This window comes from Oncorhynchus mykiss, chromosome 5, assembly GCF_057628025.1.
Source record: "Oncorhynchus mykiss isolate SJ-2025 chromosome 5, ASM5762802v1, whole genome shotgun sequence".
Taxonomy (NCBI): domain Eukaryota; kingdom Metazoa; phylum Chordata; class Actinopteri; order Salmoniformes; family Salmonidae; genus Oncorhynchus; species Oncorhynchus mykiss.
The window spans coordinates 4,499,684-4,516,103 of record NC_143026.1 but is presented as its reverse complement, the minus strand read 5'-3'; the positions used below and the strand labels follow the sequence as shown (position 1 = coordinate 4,516,103).

At 45.3% G+C, this 16,420-nt stretch overlaps 1 protein-coding gene across 2 annotated transcripts in view; it reads right to left on the bottom strand.

The window, feature by feature from the left end:
* LOC110513199 (netrin receptor DCC) overlaps positions 1-16,420 on the bottom strand; it is a 607,044-nt gene that overhangs the window by 99,618 nt on the left and 491,006 nt on the right. For both annotated transcript variants that reach the window (XM_036976621.2, XM_036976622.2), the window contains exon 21: positions 11,950-11,982. In XM_036976621.2, coding sequence (XP_036832516.2) covers positions 11,950-11,982 — 33 coding nt within the window. The remainder of the gene's footprint in view (positions 1-11,949; positions 11,983-16,420) is intronic.

Here is a 16,420-nt window from a genome sequence, read left to right as displayed (position 1 = left end):
GGAGAGAGAGAGCAGGGGAAGGGAGAGAGAGCAGGGAAAGGGAGATAGAGAGAGAGCGGGGGAAGGGAGAGAGAGGAGGGAGAGAGGGAGCAGGGAGAGAGAGAGAGCAGGGAGAGAGAAAGCAGGGGAAGGGAGAGAGAAAGGGAGGAGGGGAAGGAGAGAGAGAGAGAGAGAGGGGAAGGGAAGGGAGAGAGAGAGCAGGGAGAGAGAGAGAGAGAGAGCAGGGGAAGGGAGAGAGAGCAGGGGAAGGGAGAGAGAAAGGGAGGAGGGGAAGGAAAGAGAGAGAGAGAGAGGGGGAAGGGAGAGAGAGAGAGCAGGGAGAGAGAGAGAGAGAGCAGGGGAAGGGAGAGAGAGCAGGGGAAGGGAGAGAGAGAGCAGGGGAAGGGAGAGAGAGCAGGGGAAGGGAGAGAGAGAGAGAGCAGGGGAAGGGAGAGAGAGCAGGGGAAGGGAGAGAGAGCAGGGGAAGGGAGAGAGAGAGCAGGGGAAGGGAGAGAGAGAGCAGTGGAAGGGAGAGAGAGCAGGGGAAGGGAGAGAGAGCAGGGGAAGGGAGAGCGAGAGCAGGGGAAGGGAGAGAGAGGAGGGGAAGGGAGAAAGAGAGAGCAGGGAGAGAGAGAGAGAGCAGGGGAAGGGAGAGAGAGCAGGGGAAGGGAGAGAGAGAGCAGGGGAAGGGAGGGAGAGGAGGGGAAGGGAGAGAGCGAGAGCAGGGAGAGAGAGCAGGGGAAGGAAAGAGAGAGAGAGAGAGGGGAAGGGAAGGGAGAGAGAGAGCAGGGAGAGAGAGAGAGAGCAGGGGAAGGGAGAGAAAGAGCAGGGGAAGGGAGAGAGAGAGCAGGGAGAGAGAAAGGGAGGAGGGGAAGGAAAGAGAGAGAGAGAGAGGGGAAGGGAAGGGGGAGAGAGAGAGCAGGGAGAGAGAGAGAGAGCAGGGGAAGGGAGAGAGAGCAGGGGAAGGGAGAGAGAGAGCAGGGGAAGGGAGAGAGAGCAGGGGAAGGGAGAGAGAGAGAGCAGGGGAAGGGAGAGAGAGCAGGGGAAGGGAGAGAGAGCAGGGGAAGGGAGAGAGAGAGCAGGGGAAGGGAGAGAGAGGAGGGGAAGGGAGAGAGAGGAGGGAGAGAGAGCAGGGAGAGAGAGAGCAGGGAGTGAGAGAGAGAGCAGGGGAAGGGAGAGAGAGCAGGGGAAGGGAGAGAGAGCAGGGGAAGGGAGAGAGAGGAGGAGAAGGGAGAGAGAGAGAGCAGGGGAAGGGAGAGAGAGCAGGGGAAGGGAGAGAGAGAGAGCAGGGAGAGAGAGAGAGCAGGGGAAGGGAGAGAGAGCAGGGGAAGGGAGAGAGAGAGCACAGGAAGAACAGAAGAATGCTATTATATTTCCGTGTTCAAACTTGAGTATTTAGAGAGAAAAAATAAAATGTTAAGAATATATTATTTTCTTTGACTCAACTGTGACACAGTGTATATGAAATGTAACATTAGCCTAAACGGCAATCCAGAGATAGCATACAGTGTGGGAGTGGTCTGAGTGTCTGTAGAATAGCCTGTATTGTACATCTCATTATACATTCCTAAGTGCCAACCAATAATGGGCAATTAGAAACTGTTGTGTTTGAGAGACAGGAGAGAATTCAGAGCTGGCCTTCTCCCCAACCTCCACAACAGAGAGAGATAGGAGACAAGGAGACAGGAGAGAGACTAGGAGAGAGGGAGACAGAGAGAGAGAGAGACAGGAGAGAATTCAGAGCTGGCCTTCTCCCCAACCTCCACAGCAGAGAGAGATAGGAGACAAGGAGACAGGAGAGAGACTAGGAGAGAGGGAGAGAGAGAGAGAGAGAGAGACAGGAGAGAATTCAGAGCTGGCCTTCTCCCCAACCTCCACAACAGAGAGATATAGGAGACAAGGAGACAGGAGAGAGACTAGGAGAGAGGGAGAGAGAGAGAGAGAGACAGGAGAGAATTCAGAGCTGGCCTTCTCCCCAACCTCCACAACAGAGAGAGATAGGAGACAAGGAGACAGGAGACAAGGTTAGAGATACTCAAAGAGAGAGGGAGAGCAATAGAGAGACAGGAGAGAATTCAGAGCTGGCCTTCTCCCCAACCTCCACAACAGACAGAGATAGGAGACAAGGAGACAGGAGACAAGGAGACAGGAGACAAGGTGAGAGATACACAAAGAGAGAGGGAGAGCAATAGAGAGACAGGAGAGAGACTAGGAGAGAGGGAGAGAGAGAGAGAGAGAGAGAGACAGGAGAGAATTCAGAGCTGGCCTTCTCCCCAACCTCCACAACAGAGAGAGATAGGAGACAAGGAGACAGGAGACAAGGTGAGAGATACACAAAGAGAGAGGGAGAGAGAGAGACAGAGACAGGAGAGAGACTAGGAGAGAGGGAGAGAGAGAGAGACAGGAGAGAATTCAGAGCTGGCCTTCTCCCCAACCTCCACAACAGAGAGAGAGATAGGAGACAATGAGACAGGAGACAAGGTTAGAGATACACAAAGAGAGAGGGAGAGCGATAGAGAGACAGGAGAGAGACTAGGAGATAGGGAGAGAGAGAGAGAGACAGGAGAGAGACAAGGAGAGAGACGAGAGACACAAAGAGAGAGGGAGAGAGAGAGAGAGAGAGACAGGAGAGACACAAGGAGAGAGACACAAAGAGAGAGGGAGAGCGAAAGAGAGACAGGAGAGAGACTAGGAGAGAGACACACAAAGAGAGAGGGAGAGAGAGAGAGAGAGAGAGAGAGAGAGAGAGACAGGAGAGAGACAAGGAGAGAGACACAAAGAGAGAGGGAGAGAGAGTGAGAGACAGGAGAGAGACACACAAAGAGAGAGGGAGAGAGAGACAGGAGAGAGACAAGGAGAGACACAAAGAGAGTGGGAGAGAGACAAGGAGAGAGGGAGAGAGACAAGGAGAGAGGGAGAGAGACAAGGAGAGAGGGAGAGAGACAAGGAGAGAGGGAGAGAAACAAGGAGAGAGGGAGAGAGACAAGGAGAGAGGGAGAGAGACAAGGAGAGAGGGAGAGAGATCATGTCAATTCAAGGGGCTTTATTGGCATGGGAAACATGTTTACATTGCCAAAGCAAGTGAGGGAGATAATACACTCTCTGTATCTATCCCTCTCTCTAACCTCCCCCACACACACAGATCACTAAACTACACTATACTACAGACCACTATACTATACACATTACACTAGAATATAATACATACAGTTGAAGTCAGAAGATTACGTACACTTAGGTTGGTGTCATTAAAACTCGTTTTTCAACCACTCCACAAATTTATTGTTAACAAACTATAGTTTTGGCACGTCGGTTAGGACATCTTTTCGGTTAGGACAATTTTTCCAACAATTGTTTAGAGACAGATTATTTCACTTATAATTCACTGTATCACAATTCTAGTGGGTCAGAAGTGTACATACACTAAGTTGACTGTGCCTTTAAACAGCTTGGAAAATTCCAGAAAATGATGTCATGGCTTTAGAAGCTTCTGATAGGCTAATTGACATCATTTGAGTCAATTGGAGGTTTACCTGTGGATGTATTTCAAGGTCTACCTTCAAACTCAGTGCCTCTTTGCTTGACATCATGGGAAAATCAAAAGAAATCAACCAAGACCTCAGAAAGAAAATTGAACACCTCCACAAGTCTGGTTCATCATTGGGAGCAATTTCCAAATGCCTGAAGGTACCACATTCCTCTGTACAAACAATAGTACGCAAGTATAAACACCATGGGACCAGGCAGCCGTCATACCGCTCAGGAAGGAGACGCGTTCTGTCTCCTAGAGATTAACGTACTTTTGGTTTGAAACCGTGAAGCACAGAGGTGGCAGAACTTTGCTGCAGGAGGGACTGGTGCACTTCACAAAATAGATGGCATCATGAGGAGGGGAAAATGATGTGGATATATTGAAGCAACATCTCAAGACATCAGTCAGGAAGTTAAAGCTTTGTCGCAAATGGGTCTTCCAAATGAACAATGACCCTAAGCATACTTCCAAAGTTGTGGCAAAATGGCTTAAGGACAACAAAGTCAAGGTATTGAAGTGACCATTACAAAGCCCTGAATACCCCCCCCCCCCCCCCCCCCCTACAAACCTGACTCAGTTACAAAAACTCTGTCAGGAGGAATGGGCCGAAATTCATCCAACTTATTGTGGGAAGCTTGTGAAAGGCTACCCGAAACGTTTGACCCAAGTTAAACAATTTAAAGACAATGCTACCAAATACAAATTGAGTGTATGTAAACTTCTGACCCACTGGGAATGTGATGAAAGAAATAAAAGCTGAAATAAATAATTCTCTCTACTATTATTCTGACATTTCACATTCTTAAAATAAAGTGGTGAAAATAACTGACCTAAGACAGGGAATTTTTACTGGGATTAAATGTCAGGAATTGTGGAAACTGAGTTTAAATGTATTTGGCTAAGGGTGTATGAAAACCGACTTCAACTGTACACTACATACCACAATACTATGCTATAGTATACTATGCTACAGACCACTACAATACTTTTTTCCCTCATTAAAATGCAAATCAATGTATAACAGTTTTGACATGCGTTTTTCTGGATTTTTTTGTTGTTATTCTGTCTCTCACTGTTCAAATAAACCTACCATTAAAATTATAGACGGGTAATTAAATGATAGATCATTTCTTTGTCAGTGGGCAAACGTACAAAATCAGCAGGGGATCAAATAATTTTTTCCCTCACTGTATACTATACTATAGCATACTGTGTTACAGACCACTAGACTATAGTATACTATACTACAGACCACTATACTATAGTATACTATGCTGCCGGACACTATACTATAGTATACTATACTACAGACCACTATACTATTGTATACTATGCTGCCGGACACTATACTATAGTATACTATACTACAGACCACTATACTATTGTATACTATACTACAGACCACTATCCTATTGTATACTATACTACAGACCACTACACTATAGTATACTATGTTACAGATCACTGTACAATACCATAGTATACTATGCTGCCGGACACTATACTATAGTATACTATACTACAGACAACTATACTATTGTATACTATGCTGCCGGCCACTATAATATAGTATACTATGCTACAGACCAGTATACTATACTATAGTACACTATGTCACAGACCACTATACTATACTATAGTATACTATGCTACAGACCACTATACTATACTATAGTATACTATGTCACAGACCTCAATAATATACCATAGTATACTATACCACTATACTATACTATACTATGCCACATACTATGGTAGACTATACTACAGACCACTATACTATAATATGCTACGGACCACTATACTATGGTAGACTATGCTACAGACCACTATACTATATTATAGTATATCATTAGGGACTCTAAAACACACTCTAGGACAGTGACTCTAAATCAAATTCTAGATCAGGGACTCTAAAACACACTCTAGAACAGGGACTCTAAAACACATTCTAGGACAGGGACTCTAAATCACATTCTAGAGCAGGGACTCTAAAACACACTCTAGAACAGGGACTCTAAAACACACTCTAGAACAGGGAATCTAAATCACATTCTAGAACAGGGACTCTAAAACACACTCTAGAACAGGGACTCTAAAACACACTCTAGAACAGGGACTGTAAAACACACTCTAGAGAAGGGACTGTAAAACACACTCTAGAGCAGGGACTCTAAAACACACTCTAAAACAGGGACTGTAAAACACACTCTAGAACAGGGACTCTAAAACACACTCTAGAACAGGGACTCTAAAACACACTCTAAAACAGGGACTGTAAAACACACTCTAAAATAGGGACTGTAAAACACACTCTAGAAGGGGGACTCTAAAACACACTCAAAAAAGGGACTCTAAATCACACTCTAGAACATGGACTCTAAATCATATTATAGAACAGGGACTCTAAATCACACTAGAACATGGACTCCAAATCACATTATAGAACATGGACTCTAAATCACATTCTAGAACAGGGACTCTAAATCACAATAGAACAAGGACTCTAAATCACATTCTAGAACAGGACTCTAAATCACATTCTAGAACAGGGACTCTAAATCACATTCTAGAACAGGGACTCTAAATCACATTCTAGAACAGGGACTCTAAATCACATTCTAGAACAGGGACTCTAAATCACATTCTAGAACATGGACTCTAGATCACATTCTAGAATAGGGACTCTAAATCACATTATAGAACAGGGACTCTAAATCACATTCAAGAACAGGGGCTCTAAATCACATTATAGAACAGGGACTCTAAATCACATTATAGAGTGTGTTTAGAGTCCCTGATCTAGAACAGGAACATCTCTCTTTCTGCTCTTTGATGTTCTTTCATGGAGGAAAGAAAGAGAGGCATCAGTTACAGCTCTTCTGATGCTAACGGAGAGGCATCAGTTACAGCTCTTCTGATGCTAACGGAGAGGCATCTGTTACAGCTCTTCTGATGCTAACGGAGAGGCATCAGTTACAGCTCTTCTGATGCTAACGGAGAGGCATCAGTTACAGCTCTTCTGATGCTAACGGAGAGGCATCAGTTACAGCTCTTCTGATGCTAACGGAGAGGCATCAGTTACAGCTCTTCTGATGCTAACGGAGAGGCATCAGTTACAGCTCTTCTGATGCTAACGGAGAGGCATCAGTTACAGCTCTTCTGATGCTAACGGAGAGGCATCAGTTATAGCTCTTCTGATGCTAACGGAGAGGCATCAGTTACAGCTCTTCTGATGCTAACGGAGAGGCATCAGTTACAGCTCTTCTGATGCTAACGGAGAGGCATCAGTTATAGCTCTTCTGATGCTAACGGAGAGGCATCAGTTACAGCTCTTCTGATGCTAACGGAGAGGCATCAGTTACAGCTCTTCTGATGCTAACGGAGAGGCATCAGTTACAGCTCTTCTGATGCTAACGGAGAGGCATCAGTTACAGCTCTTCTGATGCTAACGGAGAGGCATCAGTTACAGCTCTTCTGATGCTAACGGAGAGGCATCAGTTACAGCTCTTCTGATGCTAACGGAGAGGCATCAGTTACAGCTCTTCTGATGCTAACGGAGAGGCATCAGTTACAGCTCTTCTGATCAGTGGAGGCTGAATTTTCTAAAATTGTATTTAAATATATTTAAAAAGTGATCCTTTTTAGATGAAACTATACTAAATATAATCACGTCACCAAATAATTGATTAAAGGTTCTACAGTAGCCTCAACAGCACTCCGTATGGTAGCACCATGGTGTAGCCAGAGGACAGCTACCTTCTGTCCTCCTCTGGGTACATTGACTTCAATACAATCCCTATGAGGCTCATGGTTCTCACCCCCCCCTATACACTTACACATTAATTATGATGAATTCCGGAGGACGTCCTCCAACCTATCAGAAGGAGGGCCAGGGGCGCCAGGAGGACCCAGAGGGGTCAGGAGAGGGGCCAGCAGGAGGCAGGAATGTACAGGGGAGGGGGGGGGGGGCAGGGGGTGCCAGAAGGGCCAGGAGGTTCCATAGGGGAAAGTGGGGGCCAAGGGGCCAGAGGGTCCAGATGGGGTCATGCGGGGCAAGGAGGGGTCAGAGAGACTAGAAGGGTCCAGCGAGGGGCAGGCAGAGGGGGGCCAGATGAATCAGGAGGGGCCAGAGGAGGAGCCAGAGAAACGGCCCCAAGCATCGATCTCCAGCCTGGGCTTCAACCACTGCCTCCCCTGGTGCCGTTTCACAAGATTTATATGCTATGAGTGTGTGTGTGTGTGTGTGTGTGTGTGTGTGTGTGTGTGTGTGTGTGTGTGTGTGTGTGTGTGTGTGTGTGTGTGTGTGTGTGTGTTAATGCCAAGACCTACAAGGGCTTTCCACTCAAGTCAAGAAATGAATTTAGCCCCTGAGTCCTGGAACTAATTTAGCCCCTGAGTCCTGGAACTAATTTAGCCCCTGAGTCCTGGAACTAATTTAGCCCCTGAGTCCTGGCCCACATTTTTACTCCAGTACCCAATATCTGATATTTATTTATCCCTGTATTTTCATGTGTTTGTGATTTCACAACGTTAAATGCTGTCCTTTGTCAAGGGTAAATTGAGGGGCCTGGGCCACAGTGCATGAAGTACAACGCCTGAGTGCATTGACCATAGTTAACTACCGTATGTCAAGGTCTCGATGGAGACAGGTTGTTTGTTTTTTGTTTTTTGTTTACCTTCAGAGCTGGTACAGAATCCATTATATAAACCAACATAATGTCCTCATTTTGAATGAAATAGACTGAAGCGGTATTAAACAGCATTAAAAGGTCACAGTGAGGACATATGGAATCATTTGGAGATGTGTCCCAAATGGCACCCTATCTACAGTACATAGTGGAGTGCCTTTGATAGGGTGCCATATGGCCCTGGTCAATGTAGGGTACTATATATAGGGAATAGGGTGCCATATGGCCCTGGTCAATGTAGGGTACTATATATAGGGAATAGGGTGCCATATGGCCCTGGTCAATGTAGGGTACTATATATAGGGAATAGGGTGCCATATGGCCCTGGTCAATGTAGGGTACTATATATAGGGAATAGGGTGCCATTTCATGGGAAACAGTCTCTGTCTTCACGGATGAATCTTCATCTGTAAAAACAGATGGTTTATTTAATAACATCTAGCTTAGAGTACTTAAAAAAAATAGATGTGCCTAAATAATCATACGCTTTCATAAGACCATTTCATATGATGACTAAAAACACCTTTAAAAAAAAAATCTCTCTCAAAATAATTGTTTGCACAAAACGTCAATTAAAAGCTGTGCGAGAGTAGCCTGATGACTCGGGTGTTCACTACAGACTTCAGTCTGAGAGTAGCCTGATGACTCAGGGGTTCACTACAGACTTGAGTCTGAGAGTAGCCTGATGACTCAGGGGTTCACTACAGACTTCAGTCTGAGAGTAGCCTGATGACTCAGGTGTTCACTACAGACTTCAGTCTGAGAGTAGCCTGATGACTCAGGTGTTCACTACAGACTTCAGTCTGAGAGTAGCCTGATGACTCAGGGGTTCACTACAGACTTGAGTCTGAGAGTAGCCTGATGACTCAGGGGTTCACTACAGACTTGAGTCTGAGAGTAGCCTGATGACTCAGGGGTTCACTACAGACTTCAGTCTGAGACTTCCATCATTGAAGTCGTTTATGATGACAATAGACACGAGGTGCATTGCACAAAACAAAGTAATCAGCAATTGGATTGTCTTTAACCAATTACAGTATCAAAACCATATGACGAATTTCCATACCGCCGCCTTAGCCAATGTGTGTTCTGGCGCTGGCCCAACCCATCGGTTTCTGGACCAATCAGAAGGCTCCGAATGCGTTGGCATTGGGTGAAGGGTCAGGGAGGTACTCAGATCCAGACTCATTGAGGAGAAGAAACTAACTCCCGGGGGCGGCGTAGCGTTTGGCCGGGAACAAGGAGTCTGGGTAACCAGGCAAGTGTGAGAGTTGTGTATGCGTGTGCGTGCGTGTGTGTGTCTGTTTCCACGTGTGAGAGATTTATTGGCTTCAGGGGCGCTATATTACAATGACTGACCCTGTAAAACAACACCTATCATACTACTCTGACTGACCTTGTAAAACAACACATTACACTGCACCTATCATGTGTATGTGCCAATAAACCATTTGTTTTTTCCTCGTCGTCCACTTCATTAAAACTCTACAGAACATCTCTCATCACTGGCACAGCCACAAAAAGACAAAAGAGGGGTCAAATACTAGCGTACTACATACTTAAACTGCATACTATGAAGCATCGTCGTGGTGTTTAAAAAAACATACGCAGGATGCCGGGCCGTAATGAAGTAGCGGCTCCTGATTGGCTGAGTAGACGCTGGTGAATCAGGTGCGGGTGGATTTTTCCAAATTCAACAGACAAGCATCACATTAACCAGCCTGATACATTTCCAATTTGATTAATTTGTCTAAACTCTGAATAGAATAGGAATGGAGATATAGACCTATTCAGGCTGGTTATAGACCTACTCAGGCTGGTTATAGACCTCCTCATGCTGGTTATAGACCTACTCAGGCTGGTTATTGACCTACTCAGGCTGGTTATAGACCTACTCAGGCTGGTTATAGACCTACTCAGGCTGGTTATAGACCTACTCAGGCTGGTTATAGACCTCGTCAGGCTCGCTATAGACCCCCTCAGGCTGGTTATAGACTTCCTCAGGCTGGTTATAGACCTCCTCAGGCTGGTTATAGACCTCCTCAGGCTGGTTATAGATCTCCTCAGGCTGGTTATAGACCTCCTCAGGCTGGTTATAGACCTCCTCAGGCTGGTTATAGGCAGACTATCACATTCAACCTATACTGTAGACCATATAGTCCATCTATCCAATTTAAAAAGGACTGAAGACAGAGACAGATGATTTGGTTCCAGTTTACCAGATATATTATATATTAGTTTAACCATAGTATTGTAACATATATAAATTAAATCAAATAGCCTAGTACACACACCAACACTTTTCAACTGATCAAAAGGGCATTGTATAGGTGGAAAAAAATAGTGGACAGTCTGGTGCAGCGCAACATTATAAACTAAAGCACTGATCAGTGGGAACAGAGATCAGAGTGACCTCTAAAGGTGGACAACAACATTATAAACTAAAGCACTGATCAGTGGGAACAGAGATCAGAGTGACAGCTAAAGGTTTGGTGCAAAAAATTAAATCATGAAATAGGGTTGCCTAGCTTACACGACTAAAACAATCCATTCAAATCAAATTGTTTGATAAACATGACATTAATAACACCGCCAGCCACATCCCGAATCCCCCGTGCCGACATATTCAAATATTTAGTTTAAAAAGCTCTGAGGAAGAGCCATATATACATATATATTCATATAACACTTTTCAATGAGAAAACAAAAAATAAATTTTGGCTAAAAAATCTAATAGAAAAGACTTCTGTTTTCCAAGATGTAGCCTACGACGCAATCAATAATACTGTGGTCGTTTTAATAAGGAGAACAAAAAAAGGACTTAGCCTACATTCGAACCTCACCTTCAGAAGCTTCGGGCATCTTACCAATTAAATAGCCTAAGTTGTGTTGTTGGTTCCTCGAACAGAACTAGAGCCCATCACTAGCAGCCCACCTCTTCCAATGCATTGTGGAAACGTGTTCGTCTAATTCCACTAAGATGAAGGTCTGAGATCAGTATTACATCCTGGCATTTCAACTATACTCTGATTGCGTCGTGTCCCGCCATTCGTTGAATTCGGGAAGCACAGCCTCGTGTCTAATTTGATCAGCCAAAATAGCACCCTATTCCCTATACAGTGAACTACTTTTGACCACGGCCCATAGGGGTTCTGATCGGAAGTAGTGTACCTCAAAACATTTTTTTTTTTTTTTAGTGCACCATTTGGAATGCACAGAGTGAAATGACTGCAGGCCTCTGACATTTAACACCCGTTATTATCTTTAAAAATAGCAAAAGGTGCCTCCGCACCTCTCAACACCCCCCCCCCCCCCCCCCACCATTCTCTACGAAGACAATTTACCACTCCAAGGGTTCAATTAGAAACTCATTTCCAATTGAGATTTTCTAACGGGGAATTATCAGAGGCGAGAGAACGTCTGTTTCATGTTTTAATTTGAGAGAAAGAGAGAAAAAAAAGAGATTTGAATTTCCCTTTTTTTTCTCCATGGTGGTAATGCTTTATTAAAACAGCCAGCTAATTGGCCTTCATTCCCTGTTCCCTGAAGATAACTAGGCCTTAGTACCCTTCACCTGCTAGAAGTGATGTCAGAGGGAGTACGGATCAACACTTCCAGTATTTCTGTCCTCATAGGAATGCAGTGCAATTATGGAGATGTTAATGGTTACAAATGGCACAATCATCCTTGTGACAGTCTGTGTGGGTCTGTGTCTGTGTAAGTCTGTGTTTGTGTGTGGCTTCTTACCTTGATCGTTGGCCATCTTGTCTGGATGTTCCACTGAAAGAGAGAAAGAGAGCGGGATAGAGAAAGAGAGATAAAGAGGGGAAAAGAAAGAGGGGGGAGAGAGAGAGAGAAATAACAAATAACAATTTAGTGGTGAAGATTGCCATGGGGTGAAGAGAGAGAGAGAGAGAGAGAGAGAGAGAGAGAGAGAGAGAGAGAGAGAGAAACAGAGAGAAAATTACAGACCGAGAGATGGTATCTGTGATGCTCACTGCTCATATTTCTGTATTGAAGATCTAATAATTAAAATGTGGTCAAGTATATGCGGAGGAGGTGGAAACACATTTGATATCCATCAATAACGATAGGGCACCTGGTATAGACAACCTAGATGGAAAACTATTGAGAATGTTAACAGACTATCACCACCCCGATGCCTTTAACCGAAGCCAAAAGGAAAGTTTGTCCACAGGCGTGGAAGGAAGCTAAAGTAATTCCACTACCTAAATATAGTAAAGATCCCTTTTCTGGCTCTAACAGCCACCCAATTAGTTTGCTGCCTGTTCTTAGTAAACTGACGGAGATAATTGTGTTTGAAACACATTTTTTTGAAAGAACAAGTTAACTACTGACTTTTCAGCATGCACATAGGGAAGGGCACTCAACTTGTACTGCTCTGACTCAGATGACTGATGATTGGCTAAAGGAAATGAATAATAAGATGATAGTTGGAACTGTACTGTTAAATTTCAGTGCAGCCATTTTGATGTTATTGATCGTAAATTGTTATTGAAGAAAACTCACTTGCTATGGCTTTACATCACCTGTCATCACATGGTTGGAGAGTTAATTATCCAATAGAACTCAGAGTATTCTTTAATGGACGCTTCCCTAACATCAGATATGTACCGTGCGGTGTCCCTCAAGGCAGCTCCCTTGGGCCGTTACTCTTCTTTATTTTGATATGCCACTTGTCTTACGAGAAGCTAAAATCACTTTGTATGCTGATGATTGCACATTCTACACATCAGCACCTACAGCCAGTGAGCTCACTGAAACTCTTAGTCATTGTCAGAATGAGTAATTAACAGTAAACTGGTCTTAAATACATCTAAAAACGAAAGGCATTGTATTCAACTGGTGTTGTACATAAAGGGTGTGTGACCATTGAAAAACTTGGAGAAGCTGAACTCCTAGGAGCAACATTGGATGGTCAGTTATCAAGTCATATCGACAAAGTTGTTGTGAAGATGGGGAGAGGTATGTCTGTTGTAAAAAAATATATAACATAAGCCATCTGCGATTTTGACACAAAGATCCTCTGTACTCGTTGTTTAGGCTCTGGTCTTGTCCCATCTTGATTATTGTCCTGTAATATGATCAGGTGTAGCAAAGAAAGATCTAGCAAAGCTGCAGCTGGCTCAAAACAAAGCAACACGCCTTGCCCCTATAAAACATTTTTTACCTTTATTTAACAAATTCTTATTTACAATGGCGACCTACCGGGGAACAGTGGGTTAACTGCCTTGTTCAGGGGCAGAACGACAGATTTTCACCTTGTCAGCTCGGGGATTTTGATCCAACAACCTGCCGCCCAGAACTAACATCTACAACATGCATCAATGTCTTTTACGGTTGAGGGTTGAGGAGAAATGGACTACTTTGTCTTCCAGTCTTTCTAGAAAACATTTGTGTGTCTATTTGCATACACTTCCAACAGACATGCAGCACCAGCTGGGGTTCTTCACTATGGCCAAACCAAAAAAACAGATTTAATGCGTCCCTTAGTTATGTATAGAGCCGTGTCGTCGTGGAATGCTCTGCCACCACTCAGGCAAAAAAACAGGTTTAGCTTTACAAAAAACAGATAAATAACATCTTGTTTCACAGAGCCTCTCTTCTATCTAAAAAATGTAATGTAACTGTACTGTATATAACAATATGTATATATGAATAGTGTGTAAATAGCTTTTTTTTTTTAAATCTCTTGCTCTCTTGTCCCTTATTCTATTACATTTGATGGACACTCTAAAATCTCTTTTTCCATTTCCGTGCTCCCTCAATTGGATACAAAAGGCTCAAAGCACTGAACACCCACAGAAGTGAGCTGAGGAGAATGACATGTATAAATGCAGACCAGCAATTAAATACATTTTCTGACAGCTCAACTACAGTAAGACATAATAACAATGAATCATATTGAAAACTTGTAACAGAGGTTCTCTATCATTTACTGTAAATGTTCATTGCCATGATAATAGATCAGATATCTGAGCTTGATTAGTAGTATTTAACTAGAGACCGTATACTTAAAGGGTTATAAAAATAGGAGCGTTGATCTAGGATCAGATTATTATATTATATCAGCCTATTCAGAATAATCTATGTATAAAGGCTAAACTGATCCTAGATCAGCTCTCTGGTATGCTTTATGAACACTGGCCCAGGATATGTGTCACGCCCTGACCTTAGTTATCTTTGTTTTCTTTATTATTTTGGTTAGGTCAGGGTGTGACGAGGGTGGTATGTGTGTTTTGACTTATCTAGCTTTTTTTGTACATCTATGGGGTTTTGGTTTGTCTAGGTTAAATGTAGGTCTATGGTGGCCTGAATTGGTTCCCAATCAGAGGCAGCTGTTTATCGTTGTCTCTGATTGGGAATCCTATTTAGGTTGCCATTTTCCATTTTGGTTTTGTGGGTTATTGTCTATGGTTAGTTACATGTCAGCACTCGTTAGATATAGCTTCACGTTCATTTTGTTGTTTTGTTTCTTTAGTGTTCTTCGTTTTAATAAAAGAAGAATGTATTTTCCAATCACGCTGCGTCTTGGCCTCCTCGTTGGGAGTGTAACTGGTCAGGCACCGTGTTATGCAGAGATGCGCAAGGTGTCTCCCGTGCGCTATTCTCCTCCGGTGCGATCTATTCCAGCTCCTCGCATTTTCTGGGCTAGAATGGGCATCCAGCCAGGACGTATTGAGCCAGGTCTATGTTCTGGATCTCCAATGCGTCTCCACGGTACAATGTATCCTGTGCCTCCTCCCCGTACTCGCCCTGAGGTGCGTGTCCCCAGCCCGGTACCACCAGTGCCGGCGACAGTACCCAGTCCAGAGCGTCCGGCGACAGTACCCAGTCCAGAGCGGCCGGCGACAGTTCACAGACCGGAACCTCCAACAACGGGCCACAGTCCGGAACCTCCAATGACGGGCCATAGTCCGGGGCCCCCAGCAACGGTTTTCAGTCCGGGCCCTCCAGCGACGGTCCCCAGTGACGGTCTCCAGTCCGGGCCCTCCAGCGACGGTCCCCAGTGGCGGTCCCCAGTCCTGGGCCTCCAGCGACGGTCCCCAGTCCGGGGCCTCCAGCGACGGTTTTCAGTCCGGGGCCTCCAGCGACGGTTTTCAGTCCGGGGCCTCCAGCGACGGTCCCCAGTCCGGGGCCTCCAGCGACGGTTTTCAGTCCGGGGCCTCCAGCGACGGTTTTCAGTCCGGGGCCTCCAGCGACGGTCCCCAGTCCGGGGCCTCCAGCGATGGTTCCCAGTCCGGGGCCTCCAGCGATGGCTTTCAGTCCGGGGCCTCCAGCGACGGTCCCCAGTCCGGGGCCTCCAGCGACGTTCCCCAGTCCGGGGCCTTCAGCGACGGTTTTCAGTCCGGGGTCTCGAACGACGGTCCCCAGTCCGGGGTCTCCAGCGACGGTGTCCAGTCCCGAGACACAGTGTGCAGAGCCGGCGCAGGATATCCTGGTCCAAGGAGGTGTACTGGAGACCAGAAGCGCTGAACCGGCACCATCCGTCCTGGCTGGATGCCTATTCTAGCCCGGCCAATGCGAGGAGCTGGAATAGAGCGCACCGGGCTATGATAGCGCACGGTAGACACTGTGCACTCCACCGCATAACACGGTGCCTGACCGGTACCACGCTCCCTATGGTAAGCACGAGGAGTTGGCTCAGGTCTCCAACCTGCCTCAGCCAATCTCCTCGTGTCCATCCCCCCAAAATGTTTTATTGTTGCTGCCTCTCAGGCTTCCGTGCTAACTGTGTCCCCTCGTATCGTCACCGTTCCTCCTGCGCTATCTCCACCTGCTTCCATGGCAGGGTCTTGTCCCCTGCCATTACCTCCTCCTAGGTCCAGGATGTCCACTCATCTTTCTCCCAGGCCCAGGATGTCCACTCCAGTTATGCATTAGGGGGTGCTATTAAACATTTTGGATGAAAAATGCTCCCGTTTTAAACAAGATATTTTGTCTCGGAAAGATGCTCGACTATGCATATAATTGACAGCTTTGGAAAGAAAACACTCTGACGTTTCCAAAACTGCAAAGATATTGTCTGTGAGTGCCACAGAACTGATGTTACAGGCGAAACCCAGCTAAAAATCCAACCAGGAAGTGCCACATTTTTTGAAACCGCTTCATGCCAATGACTCCTTATATGGCTGTGAAGGAGCTAGGAATGAGCTTACATTTTCCACGTATTTCCCAAGGTGTCTACAGCATTGTG